Below are 27504 nucleotides of genomic sequence, written 5' to 3' on the forward strand. Positions count from 1 at the left end.
GTAATCTGTTACACTCTTTTCTTTTACTCCTTTCAGGTAAGTCATCGTGGAAGGAAAGAATCTGAGATCCGGTATGATTTTCTCTCTTGGGGGTATCCATTTTTCATTTGGACATTTAATCCTTACTCATCAGATGGTGTGTGCATGGAATTTCAATAGGAGTTATGCATGTTTTATTTATTCAATTTTACCATGGAATCTTTTCTTCTTTACACCATTTACTTTATGATTAGGATGGTTGCAATCTCTTCATGGCTGTTTTCTTCTGCTATCTTAGAATAAGCCATATATATTTACAAAAATATTTAATAAATCATATGGTTGCATGGTTTCATATTCTTCTAAATCTTGCTACTTCGGCTATAGTCTTTGAATTATTTCTGTTCAGAAACTTTCCATTGTTGTGTCTCTGGACAATCGCCAATGATACAATTCCTTGGAAGGCTTGACAGATTTTCTTATTTATGTTGTCTTCTTTTTGAAGCATCCTTTAATTTTCCACTTCTCAGTAAGAGTTAGTACTTAGTAGAGTAGGTGACTTGTCAGCTTATTTGTTTATTTTAAAGGGGAGGGGATTCATTCACGGCACCCCACCCATACACGATTCTTCAAATAGAGGGGGGAGGGATGGTTTAGGTCATTTCTACCCACGTTGGTCTTTGTCGCACTGTTATGTGTTCGACTATGGACATAACCTTTGGCCTATTTTAAATAGTGAAATATACTCCATCCACTAAGTTTCTCACCTGATTCTCAAGATAATGTAGAGCTAATCTAGGTTAGATTTAGCCCCAAATAACCAAGGAAACTCAGCAGTCAATCTTAGAATAACCCTCAACGGTAGGGTAAGGTATAGGCCGAAATTCAGAAATAAAGCCAAGACTAACAACCAGATACAGCCACTCAATAGGGCTAATATTAGGGTTGAGTCAGGAGAAATCAATGAGTGATCTGCTGGGTGGTTGTCAAAAGGGAAAATCAGCGGAACATCTCACCAATATGCTCCCCCTGAAGAGATGCCGACCCAGAGTAGTACGCCTCACTCTCATGAAAGACCATATCCATGGAAACCAACATATGGCGGAATGGCGGATGGTAACACTCGTAGCCCTTCTGAGTAGCAGAGTAGCCAAGGAAAATACCTCAAAGACCCCGGTGATCAAATTTCCCATTTTGATGATGATTGCGAGTGAAACATACACACCCGAACACCTTCGGTGGGAGAGTAAAAGGAGTAGAACCTTGGAGGGCATCCAAGGGAGAGAGTGGCCAGCCAAAGCACGAGAAGGCATCCGGTTGATTAGATAGGTAGCAGTAAGGACAATGTCACTCTAATACCACGGAGGCACATGCTTATCAAACATCAACGAGCGAGTCACCTCCAATAAGTGGCGATTCTTTCGTTCAGCCACCTCATTTTGGCCAATAGTATCAACACAACTTGTTTGGTGAATGATACCCTGATCAGCTAAATAAGATTGAAAAGTGCCCTCCTTGTATGCAGTACCATTATCGCTGCATAGAATCTTCAATTTTTCCTCGAACTGTGTTTTGTTCATGCTGTGGAACATCTGAAAACAGAGAAACACTTTGCTTTTGTTTGCATCAAGTAGACCCATGTAACCCAAGTATTACAGTCAATGAAAGTTACAAACCAATGACAACCTATCACAGAGACACACTGGGCACACATCAGAATGTATTATAAGAAAAGAGGTTGTACTTATATTATCTGAAAGGGGATAAACATTGCTGGTTTGCTTGGCAAAAATGCTAGCATCACAAAAAAATTTGTTCGGATTACATTGCTTGAATAAATGGGGGAAAAACATGGGGCTAAAGTCCTAAGAGGTGGATGACCCAAACATCTATGCCACCAAGGTAACTCAAATAAAGCTGTAGAAGAAGAATCCAATTGATGCGCCTGAGGAGCGATAGCAGAGGCTGTCGAACTAGCAGAGTCCTCAAGCAAGTATAAACCACCACTGAGTGTACCACTGCCAATTGTTTTCCCATCACCAAGTCCTGAAAAACACAATGAGATGGAAAGAAGGTGACTTTGCAATTCAAATCACGAGTAAGACTATTAATAGAAAGAAAGTTAGTTGAAAAATTAGGAAAATGAAGGACAGAAGATAAAGCAAGGGTGGAGGAACACTGAATGGATCCCTTCCCAGAAATAGGGGAAAGGGAGCCATCAACAACCCGAACACATTCATTACCTAAACTTGGAGAATACTTGAAAAAATTACTTGACCACTGAGTCACATGATCAGTGGCGCCTGAGTCAATAATCCAAGGAACAGAGGCCAATGATGCACTATAACCAGCAAAGGAAATACCTAAATGGACAAACTTAGAGGAGGAGGAAGCAGGAACAGAGTTGGCAGCAGTAGATGGCGGTGGCTGGTGTAGGCACTAAGCCTCTAGCCTGGTCATCAGACGCCGGAGAAGTGGTAGCTCATCCTGTGATTGAGAGTTACCCGCGGGTGCAATATTGGTGATCTCAGTATGATGTACATGGACCGAATTAGAGGAGCCACGACCTCGGCTATGACCATTAGTAGGTCGGAGATGTAATTTCCAGCAATAGTCTTTTGTGTGGCGTTCTTTTCTGCAATACTCGCACTTAATGCCTTAACAGGTTCTCTGTCAAATGTGGGATGATCACTAGAATGTGTGAAACCACCCTTAGGCTAAAAACCAGCCCCAATGAACAATGCTGATCATTCCTGAGTAATGGGCTGCAACATGGCTGCACACCTGCTTTCTTCTAATTGAACAAGAGAGTAAGATTGCCCCAGAGTAGGGAAGGGATCACGACTGAGCACCTGTACACGAATTTGGTCATATTCAATGTTGAGACTAGCCAAGAAGTCATATACCCGTAGCATGTCTTCACGCTTCTTAAAGTTAGTGGCATCAGTAGTACATGTGGCTTGAAAAGTCTCGTAAAAATCAATCTCTTGCCAGAGGCTGCGCAGTTCCAAATAGTACTGCGAAAGGGATATCTCCTTCTGTTTGATACCGTGAACCCTTTTACTTAACTCATAAACTTGAGCAGCATTCCCAACTTGAGAATATGTTTCCTTGGTAGCCTTCCAAATCTTCTCAGCAGAATCCAACAAGAGGTAACCATGGGCATATTGGGTTGCATGGAGTTTATCAAAAAAGACATGACTAGGGAGTTATCTGAACTCCACTTCTTCAAAGAGGGACCAACTATAGTAGGTTTCTCAACTTCACCTGTGAGATATCCAATGTACCCACAGGAATAATCGATAAGAAACACGAGCTCGACCATATGAGATAATTGCTCCCATCAAGCTTGATGGGGCTAATGGGGAAGGAGGGAAATACATTGTGTACTCTGACCCATTCCCTCAGTTCCAATCGACGTAGTACTGCTGTCCGACATAGCTAGAATGCAAGGAAGCAACTTCAAACAAATAGAATAACAATTCTACCAACTGCTGCATATCACAGATCAAGAGCAGCACCACAACATCCAATCATGCTCACAAAAAAATCCAGCAATCATCGTGATAACGCTGGATTTAAGGCATAGAGAAACCTACAACAAACAAAGAGGCCCTCGGTGGCTTAGGGTTGGCCTTCAATAGAAGGTGAGAAGGGAAGAGACGAGAGGAGGTGAGAGGGTGAGAGAGGCGAGAAGGTGAGAGGTAGAGAAAGAAGAGAGGCGAGAGGGATAGGAGAGGTGGTGGTGCTAGGGTTCTGTTGGCGGTGGCTGGGTTAGGGCTCTGGCGATAGCATAGGGTAGGCTGCTAGGGTGTGGATCCCGAGAAATTTCCTTGCTCTGATACCATGAAGAAAGCTCTGAGCGGCATAATGACTTGACTCTGATGAGACCCATGCTAGCTTTATTTGTAATAGAAAGGAGAAGATTCTAGAATACGTACAATGACAAATATATCCCTAGGACAATTCTACCCTTGTACCCATATTACAACAAATAGATTCTATAATTTTGAAAGAAATCAAGTTCAGTTTTTGGTTTAATGTGTACCCATGTACAGGAAACTTGTCTTATCGGTGGTCCGTGGAAAGTCTTACGCTAGCTTTGTTGGTTTGGAGTGAAACAAAATTGATTCTGATATATTATTTATGGTTTTTGGAGAGGCTACAGGACCTCTAGGTTGAGCACATTCTGCAAAACCCTGGACACCCTGAACTCCTTTGCGGACACAAGCTACTACTTTGGTCCCCAGATGTGCGCTGGGTGACTCCGGAGAGTTGTGGAGGATGGTTCCTTTCATTTTGGTGTTGGGGCTGTGAACTGGAGGATTTGGAGGGTATTTTAGGCAAAATTTTCAAAGGATTTGTTCAGATATTGGCTGGTACTTGCATGACTGGACCTGTCTGACTAGGAGTTTGAGGAGATTGATTGAGCACCCTTCGGAGCCAGCTGGACTGCCGGCCTGGAAGACGAACAATTTATTGTTCGTTTATTTTTGTATTTTTCTTCGCTGTTGAATGTGAGTGGTCTCAACACACTTACATAACAGATTTTATACTTGTACATGTCCTTTACCATATTTAAAATATTTCCCTTTGTTACTAATAAAAAGGAAGTTAACGAGATAGCCAGACAGAAAGCTAAAATAAGGTAATGAGAAAATATAGGAGTCCTTTCAGATAACATAATGAAACTGCAATAAATTTCTTTAGATGTCATTCATTGACTTGTACAATCTAAGGTCCTGTTGGATCTGGGTTACAAAATGTTTACATAGAAAACCATTTCTATTATTCTTCATCTGGCTAATTGGGACTGGTGCAGAAATCCGTTTTTTACTGTATGTGGCATGTCATGTAACTCAGATGTATAAGTAGGGTGGTGGGTGATATATTATATTATCTAACTAGGAAGTTATGTGGCAGGTTTGTTCGCATTGTAATGACTAAGATGCAAGGCAAACCAGAGGAGATTAAGAAGCTCCATCCAAGGTAATATCCAACTCGGTTTAAGACATTTCTACATTCCTTTTTAGTTCAGAACTTGTTGGACCATATCTGGGTGAGTATTTCAATTTTTTTTCTTTTAACTTGTTGACCTACTGTTGTATCACTAATGCACTCTGTAACTCGCAACACAAACCTTTGATTTGGCTGGGATTGTACAAGAAGCTCTAGAGAGCCTTAATAAGGTCCCCTTTGATGATGTCCCAACAAGATGAGAAGAAGCCCATGCTGAATCCATCCGGACCTGGAGATCGATTTAACTTGTGAGAATGAACAGCCCGAAGGATCTCTTCTTCAGTTGGGATGGACTGAAGAGAACTTTGAATGGAGTCTGGAATGAACTTATTATGAAGACCCTCCAGGATAGGATCAGATGCATCATTGGTAATGGGACAGAACAATTGCTTGAAGTACCAGACAGCATCAGCCTTAATACCATCCACAGAAGTGAGAGGGAAGCCATCAGGAGCTAAAAGCAAGGAAATGTAGTTGGCATTGATTCTGGCCTTCATGGATCTATGGAAATAAGAAATATTAGCGTCTCCAAGCCCTAACCACTTCTCCCTTGCTTTTTGTCTTAGGAAACTCTCCTCTTGGGCTATTGGACAGATCCAAGAAGGCTTGCTGTTCTTCCTCAGCCAAAATGGCGTTGAGAGGGTCATTTTAAAGCCTTACTTGAATGTCGGAGAGCTTGGTTCTGCAATCAGCAACCAGGGATGTAACATTACCAAAGGACTCAGAATTCCTTCTCTTAAGGGCTCCCTTCATATTGCGAAGCTTTTTGGTTAAGGCTAAGAGAGGGGTAGAATAAGCATGAACAGGTTTATCCCAGGCAGATTGGACAATAGAGAGAAAGTCCGACTGCGATGTCCACATTAAAAAAATTTGAAGGCATTTAGTCCAAAAGATATGTAAGGCTGGATGAGGAGAGATATACATGGTACAGGATCTCGGCAAGATCTCGCTATTATCTCGGTTTTGGTGGACCTCAAGACGAGATCACATGCGATACCTAAATACAACAATATCTCGACTAGGATCTCGGTATCTCGCTGAGATCTCACCACATATATTGGTCTCGACCAACTTAAGTCTTATAAAATTCCCCCTCTCGATGAGATTTTGACCCCAAAGTTGAAATCTCGCCTCTGTCTTGCCTATCTCGCCTGTCTCATCTCTGTTAGTCTGCTTAGAAGGGAAAACTCATACAAAGTGGAAGGTTTGTGATTGGTTTGGGCAAATCTTACCTCCAATTGAAGATTGAAGCTTCAACAACAACGTGGTCATTATGATGATCCGTCCCGACACTCGTTTCAGTACTATCTTGTATTTGTTTAATCTATGTCTCTTTCCAAGATCCAAAGCAATTAGTCAATTATTAGTAAACCGTCGATTGGAGCACCATGTATGATTATGAAATATGAATATGAGGGCTAATCCTTAAATGTTTTATGGTTTGATGTTTTTTAATTCCTAATGTTTAATTAAGTTTTTTGACACCTCTACTTTGATTATATGAATTCTAAATATTGTGTGGCTTAGCCTAGGGTAGACCTCACATATGTCGTAGACTATCAACCTAGGGTCCAAAGCATAGTTATCAAGGCGGGAAGGCGACCATGGCGTTTTAAAGGGTAAAAAATGAGGCGACACCGCCAAGGCGGCAAGGTGCCAAGGTGCCCAAGGCGTCCAAGGAGCTTGGAAGCCATGGCAACGCCTTGACAACTATGGTCTAAAGTCAAAGTACAATTTTGGGTTTGAATTTGTAAAAACTAATGATTCCACTGGGTTTAAGAAGGCCAAAAATAGGGTGAGTGTCAAGTTTCAGGACCTATCTTGGCCATATGGCGACAGAAACCAACCATCAAGTTGAGCCAGAAAAAAATGCAAGATCTCACCGAGATCTCGTTATATCTCGATTTCTTGGCCTGGTGAAACCGAGACCTAAAACCTTGGAGATATAGGGCAATGGTCGGAGATGTCAGGAGGTTGAAAGGTAGCATGAGAGGAAGGAAAAGCAAATAACCAAGCTTCATTAACCAAAATTCTGTCTAACTTGCAAGCAATCCTGGTATTACCACTTCTTTTGTTATGCTAGGAGAATTTCAGCAGAGTCCAACGAAGGTCATCAGTACCAATATTAGCAAGACAGTCATTAAAGGCCTCAACTGAGGGGCTATCCAGATAATCCCCTCCTTTTTCATACCCATATCGAACACAGTTGAGATCACCACCTTGAACCCAAAGAAGGGATCCCACCTGACGGCCAATATTATAGAGATCTTCCCAAAGAAGAACACACTCTGAGGAGCTATTAGAAGCATAAATGGATGAGAATAAAAATGGATGATTTCCTTGAGAACCACAATTTGAGATGAAGGAATTGGGAGGAAGAAGCAATAAGGGTGACTTGGATCTTAGCTGGATTCCAAAGCAGCTAGAGACGATGATTAGGATGATGGTGATAATTGGAAAGAAAAGACCAGGATGGGGCAATTGTAGAGGCAATGCGAGCAGAGTTGGCTTCAGCAACTCTAGTTTCTATGAGGCAACAACAAGCAACATGATGGGTTTTAATGTGGTTTCTATCTTCCTCTTGTTTGATCAAGGAGTTTAAGCCTTGAGAGTTCCAAAGAAGAGCTTGATTCATTTGGAAATCCTGAGAGGGAACATTGAAGATTGCACAAAGCTGGCATTAAAGCGAGAGGGGATACTTTTATGGCGATGTTCAAAGGAGTGAGGAAGAATAGAAGCGACGGAGGAGGTAGGCTGGGGAGAGAGGGAGAGAAGCGAAGAAGAGTCGGGTGTGGAAGAAGGGTGCAAAGGAGAAGGGTCGGGCAGATCCATACTCGAAACCGATCCCAGTAAAGAAGACTGGGTTAAGTTAAAGAGAGAAGGTTGAACCGGAAGAGGGATAGGGGAGGTAAGGGTTGAAGAAGTGTGACTGGGGTTTGGGAGAAGGGAGTGGTTAGACCTAACAAGATTAAAGGGTGGACCCGGTCCAAGAAGGGACAATGGGAGAATACGTGTGGGCCCCCTTCTAGGAGAAGCTAAGGGAAGGGATAAAAGGGGGAATGTGAAGTAGGATTCATAGGGGTACCAGTGGAAAAGGAGCAAACACTAGAGCGATGGATGGAGGGGAAAGTTGCTCGAGGCGCAAGAGCAACAGGAGTCGCAGAAGCTGAAGCAGTAGACGAATGGCGATAGGGCGTAGGGAAAGGCAAATGACGAGAGTCAACCTCAGGGGTTTCAAAAGCGTCAAGAATGGCAGAGATTGTCGCAGTATCCATGTCAGGCTGTTCAACAACTGAAGCTTGCAAAGGAGGGAACTTCTTGGGACCTATGGTCCTTGCAGAATGATGGACCAGCGGGCTGGAAGATGTCAGATCGTTTCTATGAGGAGATTCAATGCCAGGGACACCTCAATCACGGTGTCGCCAGTGGCGGTGAAACTTTTAGCGGCCACGACTAGGCGAACGGAGGACTCCAGATGTGGAAGGGTTAAGGTGGGAAGAGGTGGGAGGGGGAAGGGGATAGATGGTATGGGGGTGGATAGAAGTGGAGTGGGCGGCAATGGAAGGAGGGTGAGGTGAGAGGTGCAGGTTTGAAGTATCAGCGGTGGAAGGCTTAGTAGAAGGTTGAGGAGGCTTTCCGGAAGGAGATGAAGGTTGGCAACGTTTAGAGTCGTGGCCAAAAACACAACAAACAAGGCATTGAGGAGAGATCCAAGCGTAGGCAACTGGTTGAATGAAGGTGTGTCTAGCGTCATCGGAGACCGTGATGAAAGAGGGAAGAGCTTCATCAGCAGAAACCTCAACACAAATCCTTGCAAAGGCTAATCTATCTTGCTTCTTAGTTCGGCCATCAGAATACAGAGGTTTTCCCAACACTGAACCAACTATGCTGAGTCCATCTTCGCACCAGAATTGCAGAGGGAGACTGGGGAGAGCAATCCACAAAGGGATCAAGTGGAGATCAACTTTCTGGAGCTGCAGGTGCCTGTCCCAATGCTAAAGGAAAATAGGGTTGTTGCCAACATGCCAGGGACAACCCTCGAGAGCTCGCTGCTATTCATCTTCGTCGTAGAAGTTCAATATGAAGAAACCATTATCTAGGAGGTACGTTTTCAAAGAACCATTAGGTCTCCATTGCTTAGATAACGATAACTTCACAATGTTGAAGGCATGGCGTGAGCCAATAAATTGGCCAACAATAGCATTTTGCCATTTAGAGGCCTCATTATCCAGAAGATTACTATGGTAGAAGGTGGTTTTTTCCGAGTAAATAATCGTGGGTGGGACAAAGTGCGGGGAGTGGCCTACATGGGAAGGGTGGGTAGTTTGAGTGAATAGGCCGGGAGTTCCAGGCCAGGCCAGCAGGGCGGGAGATATTGTGGGTCAGGGTTTCAGGCGGAGGAGGAGGAGAGATTAGGGAGGTTGGAGGGGAGGCGGAAGGAGGATCAGGGCAACTGGCGGGGGAAGGCATAAGTTCTTCTCAGGCGGCGGAAATTTCACCTGTAATAAAATTTTATTATGCATTAATCTAAAGTTTTTGATGATTTAGTTGGAGCTTTATATATGTTATATGCAAAAAGTATGAAATATCACCCCAATAGATCCTTTGTATGTATATCGTTATATATAAAAATACTGATTTAATGCATTAATTTTAGTTTTTGTAACTTGTCTTAGAATTATGTAGTTTTTGGATAATATTTTGGGAAAAAAAATATAAAATTAATACGTACAGAAAGGTTTAATACTTTAATTTACTAGTATGAATGTGTATATCAGTTCAGATCCATACTAGATAACACATACTTCATGTCGTAATGAAAAATCCTAGTGTGTTATTGACATTTAAAAAAAAAATGGAAACCAATTTTCTTCTCTTTAATATATAATGAACTGATAGATCTTCTAACTTTGCGCCACCAAATTGACTTGAAAATTATTGAAATTTGTTCAAACTCTTCAATTCCTCTTCAATTCCGCTATTATCTTTCCTTTCAGTGATATAAATTGGTTGACTATAATGGGAAATAAGGTTTTTCAATTTCCTTGGGGCTTTGTTTGTGCTGGATTATTCACTTGATTTTGATGAGGTCAATCGAAATGTTGAAAACTGTAGTTTATCTTGGACTTCTTGTCATGAGTACAAGTTATTGTTGTTTGCATCAAAAGAAAATTTTTGGTCAACAATAACTTGTGTTATCTCACAAAGGGTGGAATTCTGTTGCAGATTTGTGGAGCTTAAACAACTACATGGAATTGACGATGAGAAGCAATCAGTAGGAGCTTCAGGCCCTCAGAAAATGGCTGCAGGGCTTCTTTGTATGATACTGAGATGTTGAAGATTGTCTTTTTTGTTTTCTGGACCTATGGTTTCAAGTGTTCCTACAATTTTTTGATTCCTTATGCAGCTCTCACTCTAAAATGTGTTGGAGCATCACTTGGAGAAAAACCACTTCTTACAAAGAAATTGCCAGCCACTACTACAGTAAATTGCCAAAGAACTCTCAATTCTCTGTGTTGTTTCGTTGGAAAGAGTCCTCTAATGTTTCATTGTTTCTTTTTTAATAGGTTGGCAAGCTTAAGGTTCTTTGTGAGAGCTTTTTCAAACTGAAATCCTTCAAGCTGAAATTGTTTCTTCAAGAAGAGGTGTGTACCACAGAGGAATATTTTACTTCTATGGCCATTGGTGATTTCAGAATAATTTTATTAGGTTTGAGGACATGACCATAGCATGTATGGAAGTCTATTTATCTACCAACACATATCTGTTTTTTGGTTGAAAGAGTTGTGGTCAGATGTTAATGCTAGGTGACAAGGCACTGTGGAAAGGCCAAGGTGATAGGCCACCTTGTTTTTTTTCATCTGGTCTCCTACAGCAAATCCAGTTTAAAAGGGGAAAAAGGAGAAGAATAAGAACAAGAGGATAAAAATGGAAAAAGACAAAAGGGCAAGAATAGAAAAAGACAAAAGGGAAGAAGAATTGAAAAGCATACCTGTGAACTGACATGCAGAACTGAAGAAGCCTAGTTTTGTCGAAGAATGGTTCTTGTGTTGGTTCTCTTAGCACCAGGGTACCTTGTCACAGCCTAACCATTGGCACAACCATTACATTTGTGGAGGCATGCATGTGGATTGTGGGCTTAGAATGGACATTGGTCCTTGCACGGGCCATGTCAAAGCACCATGTCATCAGGCTAGCATTGTAGAGAAGTGTACGGGCAGTTTGAGAAACCAAAGAATCGTGATAGTCTAAAGTGTGACAGTATGTTTTGTCAGGGGGTTGATGTCTCCTGGAGGGGCGAAGGCTTAAGGTCTAACTTGAGGAAGGGTGTTTTGTTCACCCTCCTTGGCGTCCTTTCCTCAGAAGGGCCACAACCTCAGAAGGGCATTGTGGCTTGCCACAAGGCGTGGTGCGTGTGGTTGGTTTGGCCACACATGCATTGGTAGCATAGGTATTCAGGGCGGAAACCTTGAGTGACCATTTGTGAGCATAGTTTGAAAGCTTGGCAAAATTTTACCGAAATTTTGAAAACTCGGTAATTTCGAATGGCTCGAGACGAAACTATATATGAAACTTGAAACTTACATTATTTCGGCTGAAATTTCAACATTTCAGTGAAATTTTGGTACTATTTGTACTGTTTCGCCGAAATGATACAAACTAGGGTTTAAATATACCCCATTTTCGCAAGTTTAAGTGGAAACTTTGTCAAAAACTAGCTAGTTTAGACCTAGAGAAGCACCAAAGACCTAGAAACTTGGATGTTTTTGCCACATTACTCCTCCAAACACTGCTGGGGTTGCCACATCACTTCAAAGAGATCAATTTCTGCTTCCTGAGGAAGATTTGGTTACATCCAACTATTTTAGGTAAACTAAATTTTCCCGCGTTATTTTTTTTTGAAAAAAAAATTGACAAATACTTGTTTTATGGGGACATATATAGAATTGTGGGCATCTAACATATCTATTGTTCACTGTACTTGGATGTCTATGTAATATGTAATGTTCACAACTTCCTAGGGTTTTCCATACTTCTATTGGAATCTCATCTGGGCGAAGAAATTTGAGGATCTCTATATCAGCCTAAACACAAAAGAAGGACTATATATAAGATAGCTAAGATGAGAGAAAGGAAGAGTAGAGATTTCGATCAAGTGAGTTGTATCAAGGGAGAAGATGGAAGAGTTGGTAAGGATGCAGACATTGTGAAGATATGGGATGAGTATATTTGTGACCTACTAAATGGGGATAGGATGTGTGGAAATCACTTGGACGATTTCATTATCCAAAACGACACCGCACGCTATAGATACATATGAAAGGTTAGTGTGGCGGAAGTTAAAGAAGCCTTAAGAGAGATGAAAGTAGGCAAGACACCTGGCCTAAATGAGATTCCAATAGAAGTGTGGAAAGCCCCAGGAAGTTGTGGGCATGGTTCAAGAACTTTGTTTCTGACCTAGTTTCACGCAGGCCAAAAATCGAGTTGGTGCACTTTGTTTTTTGAACTCATTAGATGGTTTCGGTGGGTTTTTGACCTAGTTTGGTCATGAAACTTGATATACAGCTTATTTTGGGCCATTTAAACACAATGGCACTATTAGATTTACCAAAATCATAGTCCAAATAGGAGTTTGATTTCGGACCCTAGGTTGGTAGGCAAACCTTGGTACTAATAGGCCTTATTCTACACATAATTTAGTAATAGAAAGCAATCAAAGCATATAATTAATGTAAAACAACATAAATAAGCATTAGAAATGTAAAAATGCAAAATAGATCAATCTTAACATAGACCTCTATCAACTCCTCTTTCGATCTCACTTGAATCACTTCTCACTTATACAGTTATACATCAAATACTAATACAACATTCAAATACTAAATACTAATACATCATTCCAAATTTCCAATTCTATCATGCAAACGAGTGCCGTGCTAGATCAAAACCTCTAGACCTCGGTTGACTCTACCGAAGCAAGTTAGCTTCTCTCTGTGACACATAGGCTACCCATGTCATAGTGCTACTAAAGAATCGCACATACTCTTCCATGCAATACATAAAAGTGGAGTCATCAACAAACTGAAGGTACTCTATCTTAGGGTATGAAAAAGGCATTTGTGATGAGATCGATCCACTGCTATTGCCACCAGGCTGTCGAAGTACCATCAGCATGTTCTTTGGATTTGTTGTACTTGTTGCAAGTTTGATGTTTGCTGAAGTATCTCCATGTAACCCAACAATTTTTCCATCGAAAATGGGATCAAAAACAAGTTTTTAGTATTTTTTGGAGCTTCTTCATCAAAACCAGTGAGAAGACCGAGAGCAGTCGAGATCTCGATTGGTCTCGGTCAAGTTTAAGCTCATTTTATATAAAGATTTGGTTCAATCTCGGTCGAACTGAGATCTCGATCTCGACTAAGACAATGCAGTCCTTCTATTTTGCTCCAATCTCGTCTTGGTTGTGCAAAAAAGCAAGATATTATCGAGATCTCGGCCAGTTCTTGTTCCATGGTTGTAGGGTATATTGGTTAACCAATCTGTTTAATAGGATTATAAACACAAGGAAGATGCCAGATGAATGGAGGAGAAGCATTGTTGTCCCAATCTACAAAAATAAAGGTGATATCCAAAGCTGCATTAACTATAGAAGCATTGAGCTAATGAGTCACACTATGAAGCTTTGGGAGAAGGTTATTGAAGCCCGTTTGAGAAGAGATTCATATCTCAGTGAACCAATTTGGCTTTGCGTCAGGTGGATCCACAACAGAAGCTATCTAATTATTGAAGAGGCTCATAGAAAGTTATAGAGATAGCAAGAAGGATCTCCATATGGCATTTATTGACTTGGAAAAAGCCTATAACTGAATCCCTAGAGATTTAATCCGGCATGTTCTAGTGAAGAGCATAGTTCAAGATCTCGCCGAGTTTCTCGATTTTTTGAAATCTCGAGACGAGACTTCCTGCGAGTCTCAAAATGTCAATATCTCTCCGAGATCTCGATGAGATCTCGATTTGACATAGGAAAATGCTCATATAGGTCCTTTATATGAATGCCAGATCTCGAGATCTTGCTAGAAATTCTTGGTATATAGACACCTATCTATGCCAAGGTGTATTTGTATTTCATTTACTTAAGATATTATTCATAAATACGCAAATACCCCCTATTTGAATCCAATAAAAATAGTTAAAAAATAAAATTTCAAAAGGAAAAAAAGTCAACCCCCCAGTTCAAGAACAAAAACTGGATTTTCGGCGGTCGGTGCAATTTTCAACTTTCTAATGTTGGGGTTTTTCGCAAATCTAAAAATTCCATAAATCTTAAAATGGTAAAACATTGCTAAAAACCAAAAGTGCGGTAAACTATTCATTTGTTTTGATGTCCAAAAATATATTTTCATTCAGAGCGATTTTGACAGCATTCGCGCACACCGAATTAAGTTTGACCGGTACATAACTCCTTCAATATAAATCAGATTTAAGCAATCTTGGACTTGTTGGAAAGCTTTCAAAACAAAGCTTTCCAACAAGTCCAAGATTGCTAAAATCTGATTTATACTGAAAGAGTTATGTATCGGTCAAACTTAATTCGGTGTGCACGAATGCTGTCAAAATCACTCTGAATGAAAATATATTTTTGAACATCAAAACAAATGAATAGTTTACCGCATTTTTGGTTTTTAGCAATGTTTTACCATATTAAGATTTATGAAATTTTTAGATTTGAGAAAAACCCCAACATTAAAAAATTGAAAATTGCACCGACCGCCGAAAATCCAGTTTTTGTTCTTGAACTGGGGGGTTGACTTTTTTTCCTTTTAAAATTTTATTTTTTAACTATTTTTATTGGATTCAAATAAGGGGGTATTTGCGTATTTATGAATAATATCTTAAGTAAATGAAATACAAATACAAAAGCATTTACTTAAATGATATTAGGCATAAATAAGTGTGTTTGTCCTGTGTCTGTCCTGGTTTCTAGCATAAGTGTCTGTCCCGCTTTCCCATTAACTGAAACTATTATTTGGATTTTGTTTTTGCAAAATCTGATAGTGCCATTGTGTTTAAATGGCCTAAAATAGGCTAAATACCAAGTTTCAGACCCAAACTAGGTCTAAAACCCACCAAGATGAGGCTTTGAGTCGAGGAAAAAAAAAGTGCACCAACTCGGCGAGATCTCGGCTTGACTCGATTTTTCAAGGGTTCGAGTTGGCACCGAGACCTAAGTTTTCGAACCTTGGTGAAGAGAGGGGTATCGAGTAAATATGTAGATGTAAATAAAGATATGTATGAGGGCGTGGTGACTAGTGTGAGACTTGTGGAAGGTCAGGAAAGGAATTCCCAATTACGATTGGTTTACATCAGGGACCAGCCTTAAGCCCTTTACCTATTTGTGCTTATCATGGATGACCTAACCAAAAGCATTCAAGACAAGGTCCCGTGGTGTATGCTCTTCATGTTATGTTTTAGAGTAGAAGAAGAAGAGAGAAAAGCTTCAAGAGAGCAAACACGATTTTGGGTTGTTGAGTTGTGTCTTAAACTAGAAACAAACTAGTTTATATTGAAAAAAATAGATAATTATATAGAGGCCCCCTAGCCTTATACAAATAACATAAAGAACATATAAAAGATGTGGTTATATACAAATATACCCTTGAACCTACTATTCTTAACACTCCCCCTTAAGCTAGGTGGTATATGTCATACATGCCCAGCTTGTCCAACAAGCAGCCAAAGTGATAAGAGCTAAGTCCTTTAGTAAAGATGTCGGCCACTTGTTCATTTGTCTTTACAAAGGAGTGCATAAGGCCTTTGATTCTATCTTCTCTTTGATAAAATGTCTGTCAACCTCAACATGCTTTGTCCTGTCATGTTGAACTGGGTTGTGGGCAATACTTATGGCTATCTTGTTATCACAATATAAGCTCATAGGTTTAACAATCTCAAATTCCAATTCTTGAACAAGTTTCTTCAACCACAAGATTTCACACACTCTGTGAGCCATGGCTCTAAACTCTGCCTCTGCACTCGACCTAGCCCAACAAGTTGCTTCTTACTTCTCCAGGTGACCAAATTTCCACCAACAAAGGTACAGTATCCAGAGGTGAATCTTCTATTAGAAATAGATCCAGCCTAGCCAACATCAGTGTATGCTTCATTCCTCAAGTGACCATTTCTAGAGCAGAGAAGACCTTTTCTAGGGCATGACTTCAAATATCTGAGGATCCTGTAAACTACATCAAGATGTCCCATCTTGGGTGCATGCATAAACTGACATACCACTCCAACAACATAGGCTATGTCAGGTCAGGTAAGGGAAAGATAGATTAGCTTGCCTACTAATCTCTGATATTTTTCAGCATCCGCAAGAGGTTCACCACAATCTTTCCCTAGTTTGTGATTCTGATCAATAGGGGAAGAGACTGGTTTGCACCCTAAGTAGCCTGTCTCTGTAAGCAGATCAAGGACAAACTTCCTTTGGCAAACATTGATCCCTTGCTTGGATCTTGAAACTTCAATCCCCAGAAAATACTTCAATGGACCGAGATCTTTGATCTCAAACTATCAAGCTAAGTAATGTTTAAGCTTTGAGATTTCAGCCTCATTGTTTTCCGTGACCACAATGTCATCAACATATACAATGAGAGCTGTAATAGTGTTGTTCCTCCTTTGTATAAACAAGGGGTGATCGGCTTGACTTTGAGTATATCCATTTTGTAAGATAGCTTGCCTAAACCTCTCACACCAAGCCTTAGGAGACTGTTTGAGTCCATAAAGAGCCTTCCTAAGACGACACATTTTTCCATTGCCACTAGGATGCTTGAACCCAAGAGGAGAGTGCATATAGACCTCTTCTTCTAAGTCCACATTTAAGAATGCATTCTTTACATCAAGCTGGTACAATGGCCAATCAAGATTTGTAGCAACTGAGAGAAGTACACGAATGGAATTATGCTTGGCCACTAGAGAAAAGGTCTCCTGATAATCAATGCCATACACCTGTGTACAACCCTTGGCAACAAGTCTTGCCTTATACCTCTCCACAGTACCATCAGATTTGAACTTGATTGTGAATACCCATCTGCATCCAACAAGAACTCTCCCCTTTGAGAGTTCAACAAGATCCCAAGTGTGATTCTTCTCAGAGCCACCATCTCTATATTCATTGCTTCTCTCCATTTTGGATCAGCCATAGCCTTTGCTACATTCTTAGGAATAGATATGGAGGAGATAGTCACAGTGAAGGCAACACCTGTAGGTGAGATAGAATCAGAGGAAACAAAATTTGTAATAGAATTAGTACATGTCCGTGTTCCCTTGCGAAGAGCAATGGGAAGATCTAAGTCTGAGGATGGGAATGTAGAGGATGGTATACCTGTCTCAATGAATGGAGACTCAGGATGAGGAGACGAAGGAGGATTTTGGCAGGTCTTCTTTATGGGAAGCCATGAAGAAGGATTTTGGTTGGTCTTCTTTGTATACACCAGCAGCTCCCCCTGTTCTCCTTTCACCTATGCACTAGGAGGCACCCCCTCAACTACAGTATCCACAAAACTTTTCTTTCCCTTGTCAATCTGAAAAGGAGGAATGGGAACAATAGAGGAGGAAGGAAAGGGAATAAACTCAGGAACCTCTTAAACCTCACCACCAAGGGATGAACACTCCCCCTGAAGAGTGACTGAAAATACGATATGGTTTCAAAAAAATGGACATCTTTTGAGAGAAGCCACCGACGGATAGGAGGATGATAACATGTGTATCCTTTTGAGGTAGAGGAATACCCAAGAAAGAGGCACTTCAGGGCCTTAGGATCCAATTTAGTGCTGGCAGATTTGCTAATATGTACATAGCAAATGTAACCAAACACCCTTGGTGGAAGAGAGAAAGAAGATCGAAGAAAGTGAGGGTAAGACATCAAGAGGAACCTTGAAGTTCAAGACACTGGAGTGTATATGACTAATAAAAAATATAGCAGTGAGTAAGGCATCAGACCAAAAAGTTTTTAGAACATGTATTACAAGCCAAAGAGACCGAGCCACTTCCAGAAGGTAGCGGTTTTTCTTTCAACAACCCCATTTTATGGTGGGGTATCAACACAGCCACTTGATGGATAATGCCATAGTAAAAAAAAAAAGAGGTTACCAAACCACCATACATATACTCCCCACCTTTATTAGAACAGACAATTTGAATACAAGTTTGAAATTGGGTGTACACCAACTCATAAAATTTATAAATGCAGTATAGACATCATTCTTTTGTTTCAATAGGTAAACCCAAGTAACTCGAGAGAAGTCATCAATGAAAGAGATAAAGTAGAGGAAGCCACGCAAAGAAGTAACGAGGGAAGGTCCCCAAACATCAGTGTGAACAATGTGAAAACGTGAAATAGATCTATTAGCATTAGATGGATAAACTATCTTACAACTTTTTGCAAAAAGACAAGGTCCACAATGAAAAACATGATTGACAGGAAGAGGTAACTAAATGTAGCAACCGTTTCCTCATAACAGAAAAAGAAGGGTGTCCCAAATGACGATGCCAAAGCAAAATATCCTCCTATGTACATCCACCATCTTGCCCACACACATAAGATTGAGCTTTCGCAATATGGGAGACACAAGTGTCCAAAACATATAAGCCATCTGCTTCACGTCCACTACCAATCACCCTCTTCGTCACCAAATCCTGAAAGAGACAATGGGTAAGAAAGAAAGTGACAAAGCAGTTCAAAGATTTAGTCAATTGGCTAACTAAAAGGAGATTAGTAGCAAAGTTTGGAACATGAAAGATAGACTTCAAAGGTATAAATGGAGTGACCTGGACATCTCCCTTACCAGAAATGGAAGAAAGGGAACCATCAGTAATTTTTACCTTATCTTTCCCAGAACAAAAAAAATAGGAATCATAAAGCTGAGACCTACCAGTCATATGATCAATGGCACCTGAGTCAATGACCCAAGGAGTGGTGCCAGAGGAGGTAGAGACCTATAGAGCAGCGGAAGCAGTGGTAGTAGCAGAGGAAGAACCATCCATGTGGGCTACAATCTGGCGAAATGCAGCCATGTCCTCCTTGGAGAGAGAGGATGGATCAGACTCATGAACTCTAACATGGGCCCTCGGCCCATTCTTCTTCTGTCCTTTCTGTCCCCTAGATGAAACAAAGGATGGCTTCCCGTGAAGATCCCAGCAAAAATCCTTCTTGTGCCCAGGCTTGCCACAATAGTCATAGGAGAATCTGCCCTTACAAGCTCCCTTAGTGGAGGGAGTACAGTCCTGAGGAATGGAAGAAACAAGAGCAGAGCGCTCAACAGTGGGAGTGGTCTCCATAGCACCCCTACGGGTCTCCTCACTCTGTAGATAACCACACACCTCCTCCAGTGAGGGAAGACTAGGTGGACCAAGGATTTGCACCCCTAAAGGCTCAAACTCAAGGTTAAGACCTCCAAGAAGGAACAAGACCCTCTCCTTCTCAAACAACTGATGCACTTTGGGCTCATCATCAGGACACAACTAGAGATCTCTGTAATGATCATACTCCTCCCAAAGTTCCACAGCAAGACTATAGTATTCAGAGATACTTTTATAACCCTGTCGCAAGCTAACAATCTCTTGAAGGAGTTGATAAACCTTTGTAGAGTCTCCCATCCTATCAAAAATACGAGCAACACTATCCCAGATGTCTTTGGCACTCTCCTTGCTCATAAACCTTCTTCCAATATCCAGCTTCATCAAAAAAATAAGCCAAGTCATCACAAGGGAGTTTTCGGTTTCCCATTTTGAGTACTCTGGATCAATAGATGGGGGAGTCTTAATGCTCCAAGATATGTACCCCAACTTCCCTCGACTCCGAAGAATCAGCTTCATAGATCGTGACCAATCCAAGTAATTTTGATTGTCAAGCTTAACAATGGGAAGTTGGACATTTGGGGTATCATATGACAAAGATGGAGGCAAGGCTGGTTCAACATTTTTTTCACCCATCTTGACCTTATATCAAACACTTGGAAGACCCAAACAACAACACCTCAAGCAAAACAACTTCTTCTCAAAAAACAACAGTCAAAAATAGGAACAAACAGTGACAAAAAACTTAAAAAAGCTTGTAGAACCTCACACGATCATCAAACAGCAGCAGAGTAAAAAGGAGAAACCTTCCTTACCCAAAAGTAATACTGAGTAACCCAAAAAATCCCCCAAACAAAGCTTTATTAAAGAGATTTTTTCAATCAAGTACCCTGGCTGGCGAAAAAAATAGGCAGAATAGCCTAGCCAAAATGTAGTTCTGGCCCTTTGAATACTTCCAAGAGACTTAAGAGGATACAATGGGAAGAAAGAAGACTTTCAAATGAAACTAGAGCACTTGGTTGTTCCCCATTTGGATTTCAAACAAGGGAGAAACAGATCTGTGAAGATACCCTAAGGTTTTCTTCAAACAGCAACAAGAACCAAGAGAAGAAACTAACTCTTAGCCTTCCAAACAACCTTCTATCACCTTCAAACTCCAGGAACAATATGCTCTGATACCATTTTATGTTTTAGAGTCGAAGAAGAAGGGAGAAAATAATGTAGTCTTAGATAGGTAGGGGACCTACTAGGAGCCAGATAACAGGATCAATAGCAAAAGGGGTTGCTGATTCGAATGGACAGCACTAGGTTTTATGTTAATTCTAGGGTTTAGGATGGGAATTTGGGAATGGTTTTATATGGCTTTAATATGCAGGTCTAGGGTGCTTTTATGGCATATAAATAATAGGATTTGGGAAGGTTTTAAAATTCTGCAATTCTGGATAGATTTGAATTGCAGGTTTTAGGTTTTAATGGAGTGGAGGAATGGAGGGGTTATAGTGGAGACTAAGGGCTAGGTTTAAGGTCGAGTATAGGGAGAGGTGTGGGGGATATAGGCTGGAAGTAGGGTTCAAAACTGATGGCTAAATTTGGAGTTATAAGGGAATCCTAGTTGAGGTAGGAGTTACAGGTTTAATGGAGATTAGGGTTTGATGGAAGGAGGAGGATGTGGATTAGGTCTAAGGGAAGGGTAATGGCTAGGTGGAAGAAGGCTTTAAAATAACTTGCAGGTTTAAATTTACTATAATGCAGAAATAATGGCAGTAGCTTGATGTCTTGAAGCAACCTCCCAATCTTCACGATGCAAGGAGTCGCAGGAGTCCACCCACCCTATCCACCTTGAGATCTACAAGGATATACACTCACAAAGAGCAGCAGTAATGGCAGCAAACATAAAGCTAATTTTTATTAATCAAAATTTGTATCCAATGCTGGCCTCCCTTATAAACTTATATAGAAGACTCAAAAATAGACTTAGACACTAAAAAGGAAAGGCCTAACCCTATCCCTAACCTATTAGGTAACTTAAACTGACTAGGAAACTAGAATACTAAAGGAAATAGACTCAAAATATGGCTGGACTTATAGAGTCCTAATCTAGCCCAACTTACATCACATGACCACTTAACCAAGTCACATGATCACTTAAATTGAACCAATTGGATGCAACCAATTTGAACCGGTTCAATTACAAAACATAAATATAAACTAAGTATTGGGCTAATCCCGTATGCAACCTATATACCCATAGTTTAGGCTCATTAAAGTGGCCTATTACATAGAAAACCCTTGGGATCAAAGGCCCAACATATATATATATATCCCAACCTTAGACTTATTCCTAATAAAAGAAGCCCAATTTGGTGATAATTTAGCATAAAAAAAGCTCCAAGAGAGCAAACACGATTTTGGGTTGTTGAGTTGTGTCTCAAACTAGAGATAAACTAGTTTATATTGAAAAGAGTAGATAATTATACAAAGGTCCCTGGCCTTATACAAATAACATAAAGAACATATAAAAGATGTGGTTATATACAAATATACCCCTGAACCTACTATTCTTAACACTTCACCAATGATATTGTTCTAGTGATGAGACAAAAGCAAAGAATAATGCTAAGTTACAGCTATGGAGGTCAACCTTGGAAGCAAGAGGCCTTAAGATTAATAGAACAAAGACGGAGGTTATGATGTGTAATTTTAGTCAGACTATGATGGGCACTGACATGGTGCGAATTGGGGAAAGAGAGATTCCGCAAAGTGATTGTTTTACATATTTGGGGTCAATCATAAATAAGGAAGGTAACATTGAGGATGATGTTTCACAAAGAATTAAATTGTGATGGTTGAAGTGGAGAGGTGTGTTTGAGTTAAAATAAAACCGCAAGCATACGGGTCAATCGTAGCTACGGGTCGAACACGAGGAGATATGCGCCACTCTATTTAACTAACTTAAGAGTAATGCAAAGTGAATCAAATTAATTTAAGCACTAAATTAATGATGATTAAACTAACGGATCCTAACTCACAAGCATCTAACAAATTACGCCTCTACGAGATTAAGTTGGCGTCCTAACACAAAAACATCTAACCTATCAAACTAACGCAAATTGGGAGTAATTAAAAATAAAATCCTACACTAACGCAAGTTGGAAGTAATATAAAATGCAGCCACACATCCATATCCACATAAACAAAATAATCACATAAGAAAAATAAAAGAAATAGAGGAAGAAGAATGAGATAGAGGAGAGGGAGAATGCAATTGAGAGTTTAGAGAATGCAAACCTAGATGTGCTTGAACCGGATTAATTGAATAAGCTTGAATGAATAATTGCATGAACTTACCATGGCCTCTTCTTCTAAATCTCCAAGTCTTGTCATCAACATAGGAGCTTAGACTAGGAAGCTTAAAACTGAAACTATTACAATCATATTGAAGACATTAAAGCATAAACTAATCCTATTACAACCATTAACTAATCTTATGAAAGCAAAATTAAGAACTTGAAAGAACTAATCTTATGAAATCAAACTAAGAACTAAAGCCAAAAATAGGAAAGGAAGAGAAAATTTCACTAAGTGAATGAACCAAAAATTACACTAAAAACTGAATTAAAATTGAACTAGAAACTAACTAAAAACTAAACTAAAAAACTAACTTGTTACAACCCAAAGGGCAAGGGGTATTTATAGGGGGAAGAGAGAAGAGGGAAGTGTAGGAGAAATATTTCCTAAGAAAAGAGAATATTCTCTTCTCCTTCCTCTTTTACAATGCCTTGAATCCTAAGAAAAAAGGAAAAAAAAAAATAGAAAGAAGAAGAAGAGAAGATTGTTTACATAGACCTTCTATTTCTAGAAAAGTAAACTTCCAATTCTAACAAGTGCTTCCTTTTCTTTGTAGATATCTTCTCCCAGCAATAAAATCAAAGCATCTTTGACTTTTCAACTTTCCATAGGTGAGAGAATATCTTTCAAAATAAATCTATCCCAAGTAGAATTCTAGAAGTGCCCTTGGAAAGTTGGAGGAGAGAGAGAGTGATGACTAGGATTCCACTCATAATTAATGAATTACCAAATCTATCTTTTAAAAAACGTGGAGCATGGGGTGCTTATATAGGTCTCACCATTGTGTTCCTTGTGAAAAATCACCCAAAATAGACCGAAATTTCGTCCAATTTGGAGTTCGGGAGCCCAAGATATCTCAAGTTGAAGTTGGACTGTCCAGAGCCCTCCAAATGGAATCTTTCAGGTACAGGAAATATAACTTTTGGTTATTACGTGAAGGCTCCTGGAATCCGAACTTTCACTTCACTTTATCCCTGGATGACTATCAATAATTATAAATAAACCCCTATAGACCATTTTCGTGCTTCGTTATGGAAACGATCGTAACTTCTTTGTTTCAACTCGAAATCAAGTGTCATTTGAACCGTTGCGAAGATGACTCGATGGGCTACGCATCCAAGCCATTAACACCTCTAAACTACTTAAAAACATTTCTTTAGCATCATCTCCTCCATTTTCACAAGAATTCACCTAAAAGCTGAAAAGCACAAGAAAGCACCGAGTAACTCTGTCCAATGTGGTAAAATGTATGTTTTATATCCTAAGATTTCACACATAAATGTGCTCATCAGATTCCCCCACACTTGAACGTTACTTGTCCTCAAGTAAATAAAAGAAAAACTAACCTAGAATGCAAAAATTCCTAACTCACTTTCGTAGGAATCACGGTTGCACTTAGCATGTGCAACAAGCCTTTAAACTCCTAGGTTACCCCTAGTGGACGAGTTTTGTTTCGTGGGTGTTTGCAATGACTATACACCCAAAATTCCATTATAAATGAATGATGTAAATTTTAATCATGGCATAAGTAGGATAGTGCACATAATCCCAAAAAGTGTTCAACTAAAGATTAAGGAGCCAAAGGTTCCACCACACTTGGATTTTATCACCCCACATCAATTCAAGTAATAAGCATGCATCAAGTTCAAGGGATCTCCTCATATTTTCTGAACACTACTCACCTTCAAGTAAACCCCCACATAGCATCGATGGAACCAAAGACTTAGGCATTGAGTATTGTTGACCATACTTTCTTCTTTTTTTTTTCAGGCATTAAGGCAAAAGTTTTTTCTTTCTCAACCACAAACTCTATTTCTACTCCACTACTGTTCTCTGAATGACATGGTGGAGCACACACCAGACACCCAAATACTTGATAGCTTCGCTTTTTGCATATATCCATAAGACATTGAGACATTGATGCAAGTCACCCTGCTTCATGAGGCACAGAGCCCTGTCTAGTCCCAAGGAATTCCACTTTCTTTTCTGTTCCTTGTTTTTTTTCTTTTTTTTCATTCACTTCCACTTTCATGCCTTGCCTTGCCACAAACAAATTGGTCTCAACTATTAGCCAAAAGATCAAAGGGTCCATAAAACACATAGAGAAATCTAGCCATCAAATGAAATAACGCTCATATTTTTCAATTCAATCACTCTCATCGGATACATACCAATTACCGTCCTTGAAAAGGGATTTCTTTATTATTTCGCATGGCAGGGCACCTAATTCCCTGTTTCTCTTGCTTCGCAATCAAAGAACGTATGCACAATACCAAACTACTGTCACAATCAAAATTTACCAATTAAGCCCAACATCCCCCCCCCCCCACATTAATTTAACCACCTATCCCAAATTGAGGTCTCCCATAAAAAAAAGTTTAAAAAAAATAAAAGACTAGAAAAAAAATACTAAAAACAAGAGGGAGCTCAAGGTAGATAGTGCATCTATCCCTCAGAAATCGAAACAATGGTTCCAAAGCTGTAAGGTTGCCATATAGGTTGACAGCAAGGAAACCCGTGTAGTCTTCATGAGCCACCTACGGGCGACTCCAAATGGATTCTGATGTAGGGTGGAGGACTACTACACGTTTATGTTTCCAACGCTCTCACTATGTCGCTTTCCTGTTATCAAGAGTGGTCACCTCCAAAGATAAGTCACATGCCAATCCAAACCACCCAATGATTCAAGGGGCACCAAGATTGGCTGGGTTTGGGCATATGAAGGACTTTAGATTGGATGCACACTATTTGAAACAGAAGAGAAATAAGAAGAGGTTTTCAAAAACATTTTTTTTTTTTTAAAAGGAAGAGGAGAAAGAGAAGAAACTAAAGCACTTCGAATTACTTAAAAATTAGAAAAATAAAGTGGTCAATAATCTCCCCAGCAACGACACTAAAAACTTGTTTGAGTTAAAATAAAACCGCATGCGTACGGGTCAATCGTAGCTACAGGTCGAACACGAGGAGATATACGCCACTCTATTTAACTAACTTAAAAGTAATGCAAAGTGAACCAAATTAATTTAAGCACTAAATTAATGATGATTAAACTAACGGATCCTAACTCACAAGCATCTAAAAAATTACGCATCTACGGGATTAAGTTGGCTTCCTAACACATGAACATCTAACCTATCAAACTAACGCAAATTGGGAGTAATTAAAAATAAAATCCTATACTAACGCAAGTTGAAGTAATAAAAAATACAGCCACACATCCATATCCACATAAACAAAATAACCACATAAGAAAAATAAAAGAAATAGAGGGAGAAGAATGAGATAGAGGAGAGCGAGAATGCAATTGAGAGTTTAAAGAATGCAAACCTAGATGTGCTTGAACTGGATTAATTGAATAAGCTTGAATGAATAATTGCATGAACTTACCATGGCCTCCTCTTCTAAATCTCCAAGTCTTGTCATCAACATAGGAACTTAGACTAAGAAGCTTAAAACTGAAACTATTACAACCATATTGAAGATATTAAAACATAAACTAATCCTATTACAACCATTAACTAATCTTATGAAAGCAAAATTAAGAACTTGAAAGAACTAATCTTATGAAATCAAACTAAGATCTAAAGCCAAAAATAGGAAAAGAAGATAAAATTTCACTAAGTGAATGAACCAAAAATTACACTAAAAACTAAATTAAAATTGAACTAGAAACTAACTAAAAACTTAACTAAAAAACTAACTTGTTACAACCCGAAGGGCAAGGGGTATTTATAGGGGGAAGAGAGGAGAAGAGAGAAGAGGGAAGTGTAGGAGAAATATTCCCTAAGAAAAGAGAATATGCTCTTCTCCTTCCTCTTTTACAATGCCTTGAATCCTAATAAAAAAGAAAAAAAATAGAAGGAAAAAGAAGAGAAGATTATTTACATAGACCTTCTATTTCTAGAAAAGTAAACTTCCAATTCTAACAAGTGCTTCATTTTCTTTGGAGATATCTTCTCCAAGCAATAAAATTAAAGTATCTTTGACTTTTCAACTTTCCATAGGTGAGAGAATATCTTTCAAAATAAATCTATCGCAAGTAGAATTTCAGAAGTGCCCTTGGAAAGTTGGAGGAGAGAGAGAGTGATGATTAGGATTTCACTCATAATTAATGAATTGCCAAATCTATCTTTCAAAAAACGTGGAGCATGGGGTGCTTATATAGGTCTCACCATTGTGTTCCTTGTGAAAAATCACCCAAAATAGACCCAAATTTCGTCCAATTTGGAGTTCGGGAGCCCAAGATATCTCAAGTTGAAGTTGGACTGTCCAGAGCCCTCCAAATGGAATCTTTCGGGTACGGGAAATATAACTTCTAGTTATTTTGTTAAGGCCCCTGGAATCCGAACTTTCACTTCACTTTATCCCTGGACGACTATCAATAATTACAAATAAACCCCTACAGACCATTTTCGTGCTTCGTTATGGAAACGACCGTAACTTCTTCGTTTCAACTCGGAATCAAGTGCCGTTTGAACAGTTGCGAAGCTGGCTCGATGGGCTACGCATCCAAGCCATTAACACCTCTAAACTGCTTAAAAATATTTTCTTAGCACATATCCTCCATTTTCACAAGAATTCACCTAAAACCTGAAAAGCACAAGAAAGCATCGAGTAACTCTGTCCAATGTGGTAAAATGTATGTTTTATGCCCTAAGATTTCACACATAAATGTGCTCATCAAGGTGCGTCCGAAGTGTTGTGTGATCATCATATTCCTTTAAAGCTTAAAAGAAAGTTCTATAGGACTGTTGTACAACCGACTATGATGTATGTAGCAAAATGTTGGGCAGTTAAGAATTGCCA

At 39.7% G+C, this 27504-nt stretch overlaps 1 protein-coding gene across 1 annotated transcript in view; it reads left to right on the forward strand.

Annotated features, from left to right (window-relative positions):
- Window positions 1-27504, forward strand: part of LOC122665843 (tubulin-folding cofactor E-like) — a 55591-nt gene that overhangs the window by 21909 nt on the left and 6178 nt on the right. Inside the window, exons 9-13 of the mRNA XM_043861976.1 lie at window positions 37-71; window positions 4903-4968; window positions 10225-10316; window positions 10406-10482; window positions 10566-10643. Coding sequence (XP_043717911.1) covers window positions 37-71; window positions 4903-4968; window positions 10225-10316; window positions 10406-10482; window positions 10566-10643 — 348 coding nt within the window. The remainder of the gene's footprint in view (window positions 1-36; window positions 72-4902; window positions 4969-10224; window positions 10317-10405; window positions 10483-10565; window positions 10644-27504) is intronic.

Source organism: Telopea speciosissima, chromosome 6 (assembly GCF_018873765.1).
Source record: "Telopea speciosissima isolate NSW1024214 ecotype Mountain lineage chromosome 6, Tspe_v1, whole genome shotgun sequence".
NCBI classification, from domain to species: Eukaryota; Viridiplantae; Streptophyta; class Magnoliopsida; order Proteales; family Proteaceae; genus Telopea; species Telopea speciosissima.